This window comes from Choloepus didactylus, chromosome 5 (assembly GCF_015220235.1).
Source record: "Choloepus didactylus isolate mChoDid1 chromosome 5, mChoDid1.pri, whole genome shotgun sequence".
NCBI lineage: Eukaryota > Metazoa > Chordata > Mammalia > Pilosa > Megalonychidae > Choloepus > Choloepus didactylus.
The window spans coordinates 61,022,223-61,040,756 of record NC_051311.1 but is presented as its reverse complement, the minus strand read 5'-3'; the positions used below and the strand labels follow the sequence as shown (position 1 = coordinate 61,040,756).

Genomic DNA, 18,534 nt, shown 5'->3' with positions numbered 1-18,534 from the left:
GGAAGACCTCTGAGGAAGACCCCAGAGAGATTTCTCACTGGGGAACTAATTCCTCTCCCAAGGAAAATGAGGGAACTGTAAGATTAGAAGCACCAATTCAGAGTGTCTACTGAGGTACCAATGGGTACCATTTGTGTCTAGGGAAGTTAAAGGACTAATTAACATGTTCATAGTATCTACTGTATATTTTCAGGAACTACATGACAAATATGACAAAGGGGTAGTCAATAAGGTTTGGAGATTTTTTTTCACAAAGGAAATGGGAAGAGGAAAGTGTGAGATGCTCCTTACAAGAAAGGGGAGAAGAAATATAAAGTTCTATACTCGAAGGAATGAAAGTAATGGAAGTGAAGGGATAGGAGATTCTCTTAGGAACTCCTAAACAGAAGTACAGGGAAGGAATTGAAGAGTAAGCACATCCATGTTTATATCTGTACTAAGATCAGAATAAGTATCACTACTTTTACAGATTTTTTTTTTTAATGACTAAGTTAGATGTCTTACAAGATGAATTTTTCTTCCAGCAACAAAATTAGAAGAATTTCTCAGGGGGGGCCTATGATTAATGACTTTAACTACTATAAGCAGGAAACAGATCTTTGTATAATAATATCAGTTCATCGTTTCATCCCAGTCAAGTATTTTTTTTCCACTTTAAACACACAATTTTACCTCATTTTATTATAAGGAATTGTTACTGAAAATTCAAATATCAGTATTTAAAAAATACATTCCATTACAAGGACTCCAAGGAAACAATGCTGCTAAGTGCCATGGTCCTATCTGTGGCCATCTTCCCACACTGAGCACATCCCGCATGGTTGGGAGGCCAAGGTGATCAGCCCAAATGTGTGCCTGCACAGTCTCTGCCCATCCTCGTGGTATCACATGGCATCCCCAGTCAGGTATGTCTTGGAACAGCCAACTCCATACATCTGACAAACAAGGGCAAATCATTAAGTCTCAGCAGTCTGCCAACTCAAGACTCTCTGGTTACAGAAAACCAATACTGTCAGTTGTAAATGGTTAATATATTATATGTTAACTATGACATACAAAAAAGGAACAGTCAAGTAATTTTGAGGGTTAGTTTTCCCAAACTCCAATATCCACTGCAGTTACAGTGACCCATCTTATCTTTTCCCTGGCTAAATGGCATTAAAAACATTTTTTTTTTTCAGATATGCTCCTGACAAATCAACAAACGAAAGGAGTTTCCATTTCAAAATGGTGATCAGGGCATTTGAAAGATCCCATTAAAGTTAGATAAAGGTATTTACACCCACCACAATAAAAAAGGTATCAGTGGCCTATGGGCAGATGAGAGAGTTCAACAAATGTCTGGACACTGGAAAGATGATGGAGGAATATTGACTGATGAAGTGAGCAGTGGCAGTGACACTCCAATGGATTCTCTGAAGGGGCTGCTAGTGATGGAGATAATGCTGGTAAGGGAGATAACTGACTTACCCAGTGAAACCTAGAGAGGCTCCAGACCCAAAAAAACCAACTACAATAGAGGACAGAACTGACAAGCAGAGTAGAAAAGTGAAGGTTAATTTAAAGGTCTGAATGTAGTACAAATGTTCCCTTCCATACCCATTCTTGTCTTTATAAGAAATAAAACCTTACAAATCCCCCAGGCAAAACTGAAAATAAAAAGAAGGAAGATGAATCTCTAAAGAAATTAAAATGTCTAGTGACGACTAAAAGGCTAGTGTGGTTATGAGAACCCTTAAATCAAGCCCTCTTTAACACTTAGCAATTCTCCAACATGAGTGATGGCTCTTTGCCACCCATAGTAAAGCCTGCCATTGGCAAAATCCACCCACACATACAGAACCTCCAGTCAGCCTTAAGGCTCCTTAGTTTCTAATAGGAATGGTTAATGGAGTATAAATATAATTCAAAGAAAGCCTGCAACAACAAAAAGTCAAGATAAACAGCAACAAAAAGACCTTAGAAGAAACAGAAAAGTCAAGGTAGCAAAGATATTCTTAAAAAATTTTTTTATTAGTATCCTCAGAAATATTTGAGAAGAGACCATTATACCCAAATAACAAAAACAGGAAATAAATAATAATCTGAGATAAAGGCCTACAATATAAAAAGAGTCCACTCTCTCTCAGCCAGCTTTGCAGGTGAACTCATTGCCCTTCCCCCTACATGGGACATGACTCCCAGGGATGTAAATCTCCCTGGCGACATGGAACATGACTTGCAACGATGAGCTTGGCCCTGGCATCATGGGATTGTTAATGCCTTCTTGGACAAAAAGGGAGAAGAAAAATGAAACAAAATAAAGTTTCAGTGGCTAAGAGACTTCAAATGGAGTCAAGAGGTCATTCTGAAAGTTATTCTTATGTGTTATATAGATATCCCTTTTTAGTTTATAGTATATAGAATAGCTAGAAGGAAATACCTGAAATTGTTGAACTGCAAAGCAGTAGCCTTGATTCTTGAAGACAACTGTATAACTATGTAGCTTACACAGTGTGACTGTATGAATGTGAAAACCTTGTGGCTCACATTTCCTTTATTCAGTGTATGGACAGATGAGTAGAAAAATGGGGACAAAAATTAAATGAATACAGGGGTGGGTGGGATGTTTTGGGTGTTCTTTTTTACTTTAATTTTTATTCTCATTCATTTTTGGGGGATAATGAAAATGTTCAAAAATTGTGGTGAAAAATGCACAACTATATAATGGTACTGTGAACAATGGATTATACACTGGATGACTATATGGTTTGTGAATATAACTCAATAAAAATGAATTTTAAAAAATATGAGTTCAAAACAACAAATATTAGTGAACGCTTAAATACATGTTCCTGGGCACCCATCCCTCACAATTTTAATTCTGATTATTTAATTCTATGATATAGTCACCCTCACAAATTTCCACTATATCCCCCTAGGAGGCAGTGCTGTTCCCATGAGAACCACTGGCTAGATGATCTATTGGAGTTTCCTTCTAGCCTTCAGATTCAGTCACACTGAGAATCAAATCCTGAAGGACAAATCAGCAAACATATCTAAGATATCCATTAATTTATTATGGAAAATGTCTATGAATAAATTAAATCAATTTAATTTAGGCTTATACCATTAACTATAGCCATATTCAACATTGTTTCCTCTTTTTAAATTCAGGACAACTGATTACTCCACATAGAATACGGAGTGAAAGGCTCTATCTTTGTGACATTTGTTTATATAGCACAAAATGATTTTGATTTTAGAATTAACAACATTTAAATCTGGTTAATTAATGATAAAAAGGGAGTTTTTCATAGACTTCTACCACTCTCATTTCCTCAAAACAAGTATTAATGCATTCTTTCACATGTGGTCATTACAGGAAGGAGGGGGGAGCCATTTACTGTAAATGTGTTTCTGATGCAATTCTACCTCCTCTTTCAAAGAGAGAATTCATCCAAGAAGCCTTAGTCACTTTTTTCAAGAAAAATACCACTGCACTGAACGTACACAGACTAAACCACATGCCTAAGCAGAGAAGCTGAGCCGATTCCACCATTAGAAAACAGATCGAGAGAGAAGTGGCAGAGAGGGAGCTCTCATAGCTTCTTGGTTCAGAACAGATTCAACAGTATGTCTGAAGATTTGGCCTTTAACAGAGGGAAAATCTGACACACATTTAAAATTGTTTCCTAAATCAAATCGCAAATGTAGATTACCTTCCTCTCTCCCACCACCCCCCGCCCAACTTTTTAAGCAAATTTCCTAAAAATATGACTTTGGTTCCAAGATAGGAAACTATGTGTAACCAGCATCTTACTCTACTATGGTTAATTCACTAAAAAAAATTTCATGCACAAAGAGAAAAATGGAGTCCTATACTTTAAAGTTTCAAAATGAAACTATGTTTTGAAGAGAGTAGATTTTGCAGCCAAAGGGTGATATTGTGGTTAACACTATAAAGAAATTCAGAGGGAAAAATTTAAGACAAATAGTTCCGAGCTCTTCTCAAAAAGAGAACTAATTTTCCTATAATCCCCAACTCAACCAAAGGAGAAAAAAAAGGGAATGATATCCCCAGTTTATCCTTACCTGGATTACCATCCATTCTTCTAGTAGCCAGATGTACCTACTTTTTTTTATAGTGCTGTCAATGCAAAGCCCAAAGCTCAGAAATCACTTAAGACTCAAGAGTGTTTGCTGGTGGAGCCTGAAATCCCCTTGATGAATGAAACTGCACATTGTAATATACACATCCTCAGCAAGCTATTGGCTAAGTGAAGGCAATGCGTGTGGAAGTCTGATTTGCCACTTTTGGGGCATGCCTCTTAAATCCCACCTTAGAAAGACAACAGACACACACTGCTCCTGAGCGAGTCAAAACGAGAGAGCGTCCGTTTTTCTGCAGCATCCTCCCTACACTACAGAAACCACAGGGAGAACAAACCACAGTCAGATCTTACTGCTTCATTAGGCAATACCAGTAAAGAAAATAATTATGTCAACACTAGCAACTTACAAATAAATCTCACACTACTGCCAAAGTTTCTCCCTGTTATATAACTGCCTAAGTGTTATACATGGTATAGAAAGGGTATACATTTTTAAAGCAAGAATTCTGAGCCACGGTTTCGGAGCTCCCCACGGGTGGAAAACTCTGCCAAGAAGTGATGAAAAATTCTAAAAAGAAATTTAATCTTTGTACTACATTAGTGATCAATCTAGAAATTGAGACCTATAATTCATCTTTCTTGAATTAGAGGTTTTCAAGGTATAGTGCTTGATCCATCTGCATTAGAACTACCTAAGACTGCACTCATAATCTCTGGGGTGGAGCCCAAGAATGTGCATTTTAACTAGCCCTCTAGCTGATTCTTAAATACTTTTGAGTTTTGAGGACTACCATTCCAGTTAATGGAACTGAACAGCTGATTAAAACTGCTTCCATCTTCCCTTATTATTCAATTATTTATTCTTTGATTACTGTTTAAATCAGAAGCAACAAGACTCTAAAGCCTCAACTTTTTCTTAGAGCATAAGATCAAGAGGACAATCTGTGGCTGTAACTCCAGAAAAGGGCCAACTATTCTGGATTCACTTGGTGTTTCCTCCTTAGCTGTCCTTCCATCATTCCACAAAGAGAAAAGCTCAAGCTGCAAAAACCTGAAAAATACAGACACTACCTTAAAAGATGCCACTGCTGGAAAACAAAAAAATACACTGATAAAAACAAGAGGAGGAAAATGAGGGAGAAGAGACACGAATGTTTACTGACTACTTACTTTGTTCCAGGTACTGTTATCAAGTTTCTTTGCCAAACAAGCCTTACCAAAAATTAATTCCTTCAGACATACATGAATACACTAACTCAGGAGTAAGGGGGCACTCCAGCAATGCATTCTCTAAGGAAGATTTTGTGTTGGCTTTATATACCAACCTCCACTCCCCCCCCTTATCCTATGAACATAAAGGATAAAATAAAAGGAAATTGAGAAATATTGTTGGAAATATAGCTAAAATGACATGATGTTTCCATATTTCTTGTTCTTATTCCTTCTTTATCCAGCCTAAGATTGTGCAAACTTTCATGAAATCAGAGTAGTTTTCCATTATCTGCTCTCCATTTTAACCAGTTTACCAGCAGTCCAAAGTACTGGGGGAAACCTCATCATTATACTATGAAAAAAAAAAATGTTACGTGAACATCATCAAGTAAGAATATTGCTTTTTAATTTAATAAAAAGGGCTTTATCTTTTCCTTCAATATGTATAATATTTCTAAGGAAACTTTCTGGATAAGGGGCACTCAACTTAGAAAACAGCATATTTATGAACAAGTTCTTCCAAACTCTTCTCCTCTTTGTTTCAGGATGACTACACACTATGTCATCCTAACACAAATAGGACTACAAGGAAGCAGACTGTTCACCTGTAACAATCACATACAAAGAAGGGGTAACAATCACATATGAAGAAGGGGTGACAATGAAGAGATACATCATTTCAAAATTCATGCTCAACTTATTCTTGTCTTTAAAATACTCTGAATTTGCCTACAATTCATTTTACCCCCAAATATACTGTGTTCTTTTTCCTTGATAGTATTTTTATCACTATTCATGAGCTTACCAAGAATAGTGACTAGCGCCACTGGGAGAGCTCTCTTAAACTGAACAAAGAGGGAGAAAGAAAAAGGCTTAGAAAGAGAAAGCAAGATTTACTTGAAGCACAGAAGAAATGTCATCAGAAGTATGTATGGTATTAACAAGAATATAACCTGGAAAAGAGGCAGGAAAAGAAGAGAATATAACATTAAAAGGTCCTTCAACTTAGACAGAAAAGGTGTTGGATTAGACACATTAGCATAGCCAAGACAGCTTGGTTGCTAAGTGGAGCAGGGGACAGGAGGCAGGCAAAGTTCACCTGTCCACGGACATGACCAGAATGTATGCAAAGCAAGTCTTTATAATCTGGGAAGGCCTTATGTGGTAGAACTGCTAAGAGTTTGGTAGCCAGTCTTTCAAAGAAGTAGTTATTTGGTCTGGCTGGTGACTCAGTTGAAGACAGTACAGTGTCAAGGTTTAGCATGGGGTATGGCATGTGTTTAGCTTCATGGTCACAGCATGCAAGCTCTCAAACAAATGGTGCTGGCCAAAGAAGAACCAAACCAAAGTCCATAGACAACTCAGTGCAAAGCAACAAGCTCTCTGGACTTCTGTTTTAACAATAAAGTCATTATCCTATATGACACTCTTAATTCCTTATTCAATTGGGGAGGGGAGGAGTAAGGGAGAAGTTACACATCACAATCTGAAAAATTTATTATTAACACAGCAAATAGACTATATACTGAAGATTATTATTGAACTCCATCTTATAGTTACATAAGTTTTAAGAATTTTTTTATTTTTTTTTTAGTTTTTTATGATTTATTCACATACCATACAATCATCCAAAGTATATAATCCATGGATCACATTACCATCATATAGTTGTTCATTCATCACCCTGATCTATTTTTTTTAAACATTTTCATGTACCAGAAAAAGTGAAAGCAAGAATAAAAAAACAAGCATAAAAACAGAACACCCAAATTGTGCCCCCCCACGCACATTCTTCCTTTATTCATTTTTATTTTTTTTATTTTTTGCCCCCGTTTTTCTACTCATCATCTATACACTGGACAAAGGGGAGTGTGATCCACATGGCTTTCCCAATCATACTGTCACCCCTCATAAGCTACATTGTTGTACAACTGTCTTCAAGATTCAAGGGTTCTGGGTTGTAGTTAGATCATTTCAGATATTTACTGCTAGCTATTCCAATTCATTAAAACCTAAAAAGGGTTATCTATATTGTGCGTAAGAGTGCCCACCAGAGTGACCTCTCGGCTCCTCTTGGAATCTCTCTGCCACTGAAGCTTATTTCATTTCCTTTCACATCCCCCTTTTGGTCAAGAAGATGTTCTCCATCCCATGATGCTGGGTCTAGATTCCTCCCCGGGAGTCATACTATACATTGCCACGGAGATATACTCCCCTGGATGTCAGAACCCACGTAGCGGGGAGGGCAGTGATTTCACCTGCGAAGTCGGCTTAGCTAGAGACAGAGGGCCACATCTGAGCAACAAAGAGGCATTCAGGAGGAGACTCTTAGGCACAATTATAGGCAAATCTAGCCTCTCCTCTGCAGCAACAGTTTTCCCAAGGGCAAGTCCCACGGTAGAGGGATCAGCCCATCAAACCACCAATCCCCTATGTCTAACCTAATATAGCAACATTTCTGTGAACTTGTTCCTACCATACCCACCAGAAATTAACAAACCATAGTAATTCCTGAGCATTTCCAGAATGTTAAATTTACCCACGATAGCTTATCTATTCTTATTGGGCTATTGTTCCCCCTTCATTAATTGCTCTCTATTGCTAGTTCCCCTACATTCTACATTATAAACCACTTATTTTACATTTTTCAATGTTCACATTAGTAGCAGCATATAAATATTTCTCTTTTTGTGCCTGGCTTATTTCGCTCAGCATTATGTCTTCAGGGTTCATCCATGTTGTCATACATTTCACGACACTGTTCCTTCTTACTGCCACATAGTAGTCCATCATGTGTTTATACCACATTTTATTTATCCACTCATCTGCTGAAGGACATTTGGGTTGTTTCCATCTCTTGGTAATTGTGAATAATGCTGCTATGAACACTGGCATGCAGATATCTGTCTGTGTCACTGCTTTCAGATCTTCCGGGTATATACCAAGAAGTGTAATTGCTGGATCGAAGGGTAACTCTTTATCTAGTTTTCTAAGGAACTACCAGACTGACTTCCAGAGTGGCTGAACCATTATACAGTCCCACCAACAATGAATAAGAGTTCCAATTTCTCCATATCCTCTCCAGCATTTGTAGTTTCCTGTTTGTTTCATGGCAGCCATTCTAATTGGTATGGGATGATATCTCATTGTGGTCTTAATCTGAATCTCTAACAGCTAGTGAAGCTGAACATTTTTTCATGTGTTTCTTGGCCATCTGTATTTCCTCTTCAGAGAACTGTCTTTTCATATCTTTTGCCCATTTTATAATTGAGCTGTCTGTACTACTGTCATTGAGTTGTAGGATTTCTTTACAGTATCAGTCTTTTGTCAGATACATGGTATCCAAAAAATTTTTCCTATTGAGTTGCTGCCTCTTCACCTTTTTGACAAATTCCTTTGAGGTACAGAAACTTCTAAGTTTGAGGAGTTCCCATTTATCTATTTTCTCTCTTGTTGCTTGTGTTTTGGGTGTAAGGTCTAGGAAAGTGAACATGTAATACAAGGTCTTGAAGATGTTTCCCTACATTATCTTCTAGGAATTTAATGGTTCTGTCTTTTATATTGAGGTCTTTGATCCACTTTGAGTTAATTTTTGTGTAAGGTGTGAGGTAGGAGTCCTCTTTCATTCTTACGGACTTGGATATCCAACTCTCCCAGCCCCATTTGTCGAAAAGACTGTTATGTCCCAGTTCAGTGGCTTTGGAGGTCTTATCAAAGACCAGTCGGCCGTAGATCCGGGGGTCTATCTCGGAATTCTGAATTCGATTGCATTGATCGATATGTCTATCTTTGTGCCAGTACCATGCTGTTTCAACTACTGTGGTTTTATAACAAGCTTCAAAGTCAGGGAGTGTAAGTCCTCCAACTTCGTTTTTCTGTTTTTGGAGTGTTTTTAGCAATTTGAGGCATGTTTCCTTTCCAAATAAATTTCATAACTAGCTTTTCCAAGTCTGCAAAGTAGGCTGTTGGACTTTTGATTGGGATTACATTGAATCCGTAGATGAGTTTGTGCAGAATTGACATCTTAGTAACATTTAGCCTTCCTATCCATGAACATGGAATATTTTTCCATCTTTTAAGGTCCCCTCCTATTTCTTTTAGTAGAGTTATGTAGCTTTCTTTGTATAGGTCTTCTACATCTTTGGTTAAGTTTATTCCTAGGTACTTGATTTTTTTAGTTGCTATTGAAAATAGTATCTTTTTCTTGAGTGTCTCTTCACTTCATTCATTTCTAGCATATAGAAACATTACTGACTTATGTGCATTAATCTTATATACTGCTACTTTGCTAAATTTATTAGCTCTAGTAGCCGTGTTGTTGAGTTCTCAGGGTTTTCCACATATAAGATTGTATCATCCGCAAATAATGACAGTTTTACTTCTTCCTTTCCAATATGGATGCCTTTTATTTCTCTGTCTTGCTGGATTGCCCTGGCTAGCACTTCCAGCACAATGTTGAGTACAGTGGTGACGGCAGGCATCCTTGTCTTGTTCCTGATCTTAGAGGGAAGGCTTTCAGTCTCTCACCATTGAGTACACTGCTGGTTGCAGGTTTTTCATACATGCTCTTTATCATACTGAGGAAGTTTCCTTCAATTCCTACTTTCTGATGTGTTTTTATCAAAAAGGAATGCTGGATTTTGTCAAATGCTTTTTCAGCATCTATTGAGATGATCATTTGATTTTCCTCTTTTGATTCGTTAATGTGTTGTAATACACTGATTGATTTTCTTATGTTGAATCATCCTTGCATGCCTGGAATGGACCCCACTTGGTCATGGTGTATGATTTTTTTAATGTGTCTTTGGATTTGATTTGCAAGCATTTTGTTGAGAATTTCTGCATCTATATTCATTAGGGAAACTGGCCTGTAGTTTTCCTTTTTTGTAGCATCTTTGCCTGGTTTGGGTATTAGATCGATGTTAGCTTCATAAAATGTGTTAGGTAGCGTTCCATTTTCTTCAATGTTTTGAAGAGTTTAAGTAAGATTGCTGTCAGTTCTTTTTGGAAAGTTTGGTAGAATTCCCCTGTGAAGCCATCTGGCCCTGGGCATTTATTTGTGGGAAGTTTTTTGATGACTGGATCTCTCTGCTTGTGATTTGTTGGTTGAGGTCTTCTATTTCTTCTCTGGTCAGTCTAGATTGTTCATATGTTTTCAGGAAATTGTCCATTTCCTCTACATTATCCAGTTTGTTTGTATACAGTTCTTCATAATACCCTTATATAATTTTTTAAATTTCTTCAAGATCTGCAGTAATGTCGCCTTTCTCATTCATTTTGTTTACGTGGGTCTTCTCTCTTTTTGATTTTGTCAGTCTAGCTAGGGGCTTGTCAATCTTGTTGATCCTCTCAAAGAACCAACTTTGGAGTTATTCTCTCTTGTTTTTTTGTTCTCTATGTCATTTATTTCTGCTTTAATCCTTGTTATTTATTTTCTTCTACCTGGTTTAGGGTTGGTTTGCTGTTCATTTTTTAGCTTCTTCAGTTGCTCCATTAGTTCTTTGATTTTAGCTCTTTCTTCCTTTTTGATGTATGCACTTAGCACTATAAATTTCCCCCTCAGTACTGCTTTTGCTGCATCCCATAGGTTTTGATACGTTGTGTTCTCATTTTCAGTCGCCTATAAATATTTAGCAATTTCTCTTGCCATTTCTTCTTTTACTCACTGATTGTTTAGGAGCGTGCTGTTTAACCTCCAGGTATTTGTTAATTTTCTAAGTCTCTGATGGTTATTGACTTCTAATTCTATTCGATTGTGGATTGAATAATTTCAATTTTTTTAAATTTATTGAGGCTTGTTTGATGTCCCAGCATATGATCTATTCTGGAGAAAGTTCCATGCGCACTAGAGAAAAATGTGTATCCTGCTGATTTGGGATGAACTGTTCTATATATGTCTGTTAAATCAATTTCATTTATCAGATTGTTTAGGTTTTCAGTTTCCTTACTGATCTTCTGTCTGGTTGATCTATCTATAGGAGAGAGTGATGTGTTGAAGTCTCCCACAATTATTGTGGAAACATCCATTGCTTCCTTTAGCTTTGCCAGTGTTTGTCTCATGTATTTGGTGGCACCATGATTGGGTGCATAAACATTTATGATTGTTATTTCTTCTTGTTGAAATTGCTCCTTTTATTAGTATGTAGTGGCCTTGTCTCTCCTATCATCCTTGCATTTAAAGTCTATTTTATCTGAGATTATTATTGCTACTCCTGCTTTCTTTTGGCTTAGCTTGCATGAAATATTTTTTTCCATCCTTTCAACTTTCAATTTCTTTGTGTCCCTGTGTCGAAGATGAGTCTCTTGTATGCAACATATTGATGGTTCATGTTTTTAGATCCATTCGGCTGATCTGTATCTTTTAATTGGGGAGTTTAATCCATTTACATTCAACATTATTACTGTGAAGGCATTTCTTGAATCAGCCATTCTATCCTTTGGTTTATGTTTGTCAGATATATTTTTTTCCCTCTCTCTCTTAATGTCTTTTAATGTACCCATACTGAATGTCTTAAGTACAGAAACTTTCTCCATCTCTCTCTCTCTCCTTTCTTTGTTTCTCTGTCAGTAGGACTCCCTTTAGTATCTCAAGTAGGGCAGGTCTCTTTGTTAGCAAATTCTCTCAGCATTTGTTTGTCTGTGAAAAATCGAAGCTCTCCCTCCAATTTGAAGGAGAGCTTTGCTGGATAAAGAATTCTTGGTTGGCAATTTTTCTCTCTCAGAATTTTAAATATGTCATGCCACTGCCTTCTTGTCTCCATGGTGGCTGCCGAGTAGTCACTACTTAGTCTTATGCTGTTTCCTTTGTAAGTGGTGAATTGCTTTTCTGCTGCTGCTTTCAGAACTTGCTCCTTCTCTTCAGTATTTGACAGTCTGATCAGAATATGTCTCATAATGGGTTTATTTGGGTTTATTCTATTTGGAGTTCTCTGGGTATTTATGATTTGTGTATTTATTTATTTATTTATTTATTATTTTTTTTTTAAGGACAACTTTTTATTGCTTACCAGAGGCTTTTATCATCAGTACATGGTTCTGACTGCAATACCTTTGGATTGCACAGGGAGCTCAGGATTCAGAAGTCATCAAGAGAAATTTGGGGGTGGGGGTGGGGGGTGAGAGGCTTTTATCAAGAATATCCTAATAGCTTAGCTTAACATAAAACTTGGGTACTGAATTCAGTTATTACATGTTACAGACTCAAATCATAGTACTGCCCCAACATCTAGACAGTCTCCTACTGGTTATAAATGAGTGAAAATTCTTATCAGTTACAAAATTTAATTTTAGTTGTTACATATTTCTTTGGTGAGCACCTGGATATATATTAACTTTATCACAAATTCTTTTATACAAATGTCAAAAATGCTTTCAACAAATCTAAGAGATTCCTAATTACATGCCACTAAGTTTCACCTTAAAATAAACAAAAATGACAACAGTAATTCTGTCTCTAAACTCTAGAGATCAACATGAGACAAACATGAAAAATCAATGTAACATGGGTCCTTTTTCTATTTTACCACCTCTGATTCATATGGGGCAATTTCGAAGTACCCTTTTCAGACCAATTTGAATTTGAATAATGGATTAAACATAGCTGTCACGCTGAAATAATTTGTTCACTAAATTGCTAAAAAATCATTTTGGGGGTTTCCTATTCAGTGGAGGTCAGGGTACAGATCAACATGCATAAAATTCATTAAGTATTCAATGAAGGAACAAGCAAAACCAAGAGGAAAATTAAATCAGGATGCTGGGGACAAGTCTGCTAGCTATAAATTTTGGAACTTTTCTTAACATTAAATATGAATTTATGGGGGTAAGTAACATTTTAGTGGAGAAAACTGTAACTGACAAACACTACAAATAAATTTTTTCTTTTTTTTTTTTTTTTTTAGTTTTTTGGTCTTTTGAAAATTTTATACTTTTTTTGGTCTTTTAAGTGCTTAAATAATGTTGAATCATAATTAGCCACACAAGTAAACAAGAGTTTTTTTTTTCTGGCTCACTTCAATTTAGCCTGTTAAGGTTTATATCCTTTTATAGCCTCTTTACTGGTTTTACATGGTCCCATTCCCAGAGTAGACTACCTTAGTTTGCACTTGAAGGTAACATTTGTTGAAACTACATGACAGAAACAGGTTGCAGAGGTGGGCAAGGGGAACCATGTCCCTCTTGCCTTGATAAATTCTGAAGCACTATCTTCATTATAGAGCCACTTGATTCCATCATAGAAATCATCCACTTCCATTTCCTCTACTTTGCATTTAGCAGAGGTATGTTTGCACCCACTGGCAGCTGGGAGATGATGGCAGAAGGCTGCTGTACTTCTTTTTTTTTTCATTTTTATTGAGACTGTTCAGATACCATACAATTATCCAAAGATCCAAAGTGTACAATCACTTGCCCCTGGGTACCCTCATACAGCTGTGCATCCATCACACTTAATTTCTGTTCAATTATTAGAAACTTTTCATTACTCCAGACAAGAAATAAAGTGAAAGATGAAAAAAGAAAAAAAAGAAAAGGAAACTCTAATCCTCCCCTATCCCTAACCAACCCCCCTCAATTGTTGACTCCTAGTATTGATATAGTACGTTTGTTACTGTTTATGAAAAAATGTTGAAATACTACTAACTGTAGTATATAGTTTATAATAGGTATATAGTTCTTTCCTATATGCCCCTCTATTATTAACTTCTAATTGTATTGTCATACATTTGTTCTGGTTCATGAAGTGATTTCTAGTATTTGTACAGTTGATCATGGACATTGCCCACCATAAAGAATCAGACAATACCACCAATGTCAAGTGTCTAACATGCCTCTCCTATCCCCCCCTCTTATCTGCATTTACCTTAGTATATCACCTTTGTTACATTAAAGGAAGCATAATACAGTGATTCTATTAGTTACAGTATCTAGTTTATGCTGATTGCATCTCTCCCCCAGTGCCTCCCCATTTTTAGCACCTTGCAAGGTTGACATTTGCTTGTTCTCCCTCGTAAAAGAACATATTTGTACATTTTGTCACAATTGTTGAACATTCTAGATTTCACCAAGTTACACAGTCCCAGTCATTATCTTTCCTCCTTTCTTGTGGTGTCTCACGTGCTCCCCATCTTCCTCTCTCAACCGTATTCATAGTTACCTTTGTTCAGTGTACTTACATTGTTGTGCTACCATGTCCCAAAATTGTGTTCCAAACCACACACTCCTGTCTTCTATCACCCTGTAGTGCTCCCTTTAGTATTTCCTGTAGGGCAGGTATCTTGTTCACAAAGTCTCTCATTGTCTGTTTGTCAGAAAATATTTTGAGCTCTCCCTCATATTCAAAGGACAGCTTTGCTGGATACAGGATTCTTGGTTGGTGGTTTTTCTCTTTCAGTATCTTAAACATATCACACCACTTCCTTCTTGCCTCCATGGTTTCTACTGAGAGATCCACACATAGTCTTATTAAGCTTCCTTTGTATGTAATGGATTGCTTTTCTGTTGCTGCTTTCAGGATTCTCTCTTTGTCTTTGACATTTGATAATCTGATTATTAAGTGTCTTGGCATAGGCCTATTCATATCTCTTCTGTTTGGAGTATGCTGCGCTTCTTGGATCTGTAATTTTATGTCTTTCTTAAGAGATGGGAAATTTTCATTAATTATTTCCTCTATTATTGCTTCTGCCCCCTTTCCCCTCTCTTCTCCTTCTGGGACACCAATGATACGTACATTATTGTACTTTGTTTCATCTTTGAGTTCCTGGAGACATTGCTCATATTTTTTCATTCTTTTCTCCATCTGCTCCTTTGCGTGTAGGCTTTCAGGTGTTTTGTTCTCCAGTTCCTGAGTGTTTTCTTTTGCCTCTTGAGATCTGCTGTTGTATGTTTCCATTGTGTCTTTCATCTCTTGTGTTGTGCCTTTCATTTCTATAGATTCTACCAGTAGGTTTTTTGAACTTTTGATTTCTGCCGTATACATGTCCAGTGCTTCCTTTACAGCCTCTATCTCTTTTGCAATATCTTCTCTAAACTTTTTGAATTGATTTAGCATTAGTTGTTTAAATTCCTGTATCTCAGTTGAAGTGTACGTTTGTTCCTTTGACTGGGCCATAACTTTGTTTTTCTTAGTGTAGGTTGTAATTTTCTATTGTCTAGGCATGGTTTCCGTGTTTATCCAAATCAGGTTTTCCCAGACCAGAACAGAGGGAAGAAATATTCAGTATCTGGTTTCCCTGCGGGTGTGTCTTAATAAATTGCTCCACCCTTTGATGCCTCGAGTCACTGTGCTTTTCTGCCCAGCAGGTGACGCCTGTTAGCCTATAATTCTTGACTGGTGTGAGGAGGTGTGGCCGTGTTCCCCCAGGCTCTGGGGTCTGGTTCTGAATGGAAAGGGCCCCTCCCCTTTCCTTCTAGAGAAGACAGAGCCCACGGGTGGAGGTCATTAGCATTTCAATGGTCTCTCTCTCTGCTTGTGCTGTCTCCACCCTTCCCCGAGTCACAGCCCTGGAAACTTAAAATGACTGGGGCTTTCTCCACTGAGCCGAAAAAGAAACAGATAGTCCCCTTCAGACCCAGTCAAGGCGACCCTCCGGCTCTCCCAGGTCAGTTGTCACCCAAAGCCTCTGTCTGTTTTTTGGGGATGCGTACCTGTAGTGAGCAGTTCACACTCGCTACTTAAAACCCCAGTTGGAGCTCAGCTGAGCTGTATTCGCTTGCTGGGAGAGAGCTTCTCTCTGGCCCCACGAGGCTCCGCAGCTCGGGCTATGGGGGAGGGGGTCTCCCGACCTGGTTCCGCAGGTTTTACTTACAGATTTTATGCTGTGTTCTCGGGCATTCCTCCCAATTCAGGTTGGTGTATGATGAGTGGATGGTCTCGTTTGTCCCCCCGCAGTTATTCTGGATTATTTACTAGTTGTTTCTGGTTTTTTGTAGTTGTTCCAGGGGAACTGCTTAGCTTCCACTCCTCTCTATGCCGCCATCTTGAATTATCTCTGCTGTACTTCTGACTGGCACTTCTGGTTTGCTGTTGTCCTTGGAGAAGTATGGGCCTGGGACAGAGGAGGGATGTAATCTGAACACTCCTTTGTCACAGGTCACCAGGGTGTGCTTGAGGGGACGGTAGACATAAACGGAATTTCGAGGCAGAGAAGACTGCAGATTAGAAAGGTGATATGCCACAAACTCCCGACAGTGGATCAACTGGGAGCTATCCATCTGTGCTTTCTGAAGCAATTCAATTGTAAGAGAGAGCCAATCAGGAATAAGTTTCTCCATTTCCAAACTAACCATGGCCAGAGCAAGCATAGATCCTTTGAAATGCAAAAGCTGATTGCAGGCCATACACTTAAGTAGTTGCTTGGTAAGGGCCACCAAATGTTGGGATGGGCTCAGTTTGGGCAAACTGAAGAGTAACTGAGGCCTAGTTGACACTGCAATGGCATGGAAAATGTGAAGAAAATCCAATGGTGTAGCTGTGTGAAGATCCCAATTCAGCTTATCCAGAATAATTCTCTCCATTCTCAGAATTTCAGAGGAAGAACATCCACAGAAACTGTCTCTTGCCAATACCTTCAGTACTGGAATTCTCTCATCCTCAACAGTCTTGGCAGCTAGGAAAAAACAGCTGATTGCAATACAACTCAAGTATTTTGGGTGAGCCTTTACAGTAGCTAAAAACCTGTCCAAAGGACTGCTAGCCAGGGCAAATGTTTCTGGGTAAAGGTTGAATTGGTACTTGAGTTTGGCCAACCACTGAATCACTTCATCTCTCTGGGATGGGGAAACATTCTGATTTGTAGGAGTTTTGGGCACATTCACCTTCCACATCTGGGCTTCCCTAGAGATTGCCTTTTCCAACAGGAAAGACAATCTCTGGTTTTCCAAAGATCCTGGAAACTTCATGATATCCTTTGAAACTGCCTGCCACCCAGCTTAATGCAGCTATCTTCTCCTCCTCTTCCTCCTCCTCCTCCCCGGCAGAGCTGTAGGCCTCACAGTGGTGACGCGAGGTCATCCGTGGGGCCGTTACCACTTCATTTTCCTCAGCATGCGGCGGCGGGGCGCGCGGGACGAGGACCCGGCCAACTGAGGAGGAAGAGGGGGAACTGGGAGGGGGGACGCGGGCGCTGGGGCTCAAGCAGAACGAACGGCTGGGGCCGGTGGGTCAATCAGCAAATTAGTTCCATGATGATCCTGGACCTGAGGCCGCCACCGCCGGTCCCACTCCTCCAAGCGCCGCCACTTGTGCCTGGGTGGGAAGGGGGCTCCCTCTCGCCATAGGGCGGTGGGGGCCGGGGAGAGGCGGGAGGGGAGACTGGCTCTGCCCATGCCCGGAGAAAGAGCCTCCGAGAGGAAATGGTGAAAAGGGGGAAGGGGAAAAAAGGAAAAAAAAAAAAATAGGAAGGGGAGGGGGGAGGGAATAAGAAAAAGCGAGACAGAAGCGCTGCCACGTCCGCTCGCAGGGAAGGATTTGTGTATTTATATTGTTTAGAAGGTTTAGGAAGTTTTCCCCAACAATTTCTTTGAATACTCTTCCTAGACCTTTACCCTTCTCTTCCCCTTCTGGAACACCAATGACTCTTATATTTGGATATTTTATATTATCTATCATATCCCTGAGGTTCATTTCAATTTTTTCTATTTTTTCCCCTACTCTTTCTTTTGTTCTTTCACTTTCAGTTCTGTCTTCAAGGTCACTGGCTCGCTGTTCAGCTTCCTCTAGTCTTGTACTGTGAGTATCCAAAATCTTTTTAATTTGGTCGACAGTTTCTTTTATTTCCATAAGATAGTCTTTTTTTTTTTAAATTTACTCTTGCAATTTCTTCTTTATGCTCTTCTAGGGTCTTCTTCATGTCCTTTAAATCCTGTGCCATGCTCTCGTTGTTTGTCTTTAGTTCTATGATTAATTGGTCCAAGTACTGTTTCTCCTCTGATATTCTGATTTGGATGTTTGGGTTTGGGTTATCCATATCATCTGGTTTCTTCATATGCTTTAAAATTTTCTGTTGTTTTTGGCCTCTTGGCATTTGCTTAACTTGATAGGGATCTTTTAGGATATATAGACTTATTCAAACACTTATCTCTAATTTGTCAGATCTACAGTTTGGTGGCATACACTTTCTCTAACCAATCAGCATGGAGCGTCCGTGAGCCACCTATTCCCCTCAAGCCAATTCTCCCCAACTTTGTTTATGTGGTGAGTGGGGTCTGAATCTTGTTGGGGTCCAACTGG

The 18,534-nt window shown here is 38.7% G+C and overlaps 1 protein-coding gene and 1 long non-coding RNA gene across 2 annotated transcripts; both read right to left on the bottom strand.

The window, feature by feature from the left end:
* Positions 1–653: 653 nt before the first annotated feature.
* LOC119534105 lies at positions 654–6,889 on the bottom strand. The gene is made up of 2 exons (XR_005216957.1): positions 4,075–6,889; positions 654–935 (listed from the first exon to the last, which is right to left on the bottom strand). It is a non-coding gene; the product is annotated as an uncharacterized LOC119534105 (long non-coding RNA).
* Positions 6,890–12,227: 5,338 nt separating this feature from the next.
* On the bottom strand, positions 12,228–17,616 carry LOC119534103 (cyclin-I-like). Its single transcript, XM_037836142.1, is given in 3 exon segments — positions 12,228–13,497; positions 13,499–13,637; positions 16,304–17,616. Coding segments are annotated over 3 exon segments (1,104 nt in total). The 5' UTR covers positions 17,205–17,616; the 3' UTR covers positions 12,228–13,433.
* Positions 17,617–18,534: the final 918 nt, after the last annotated feature.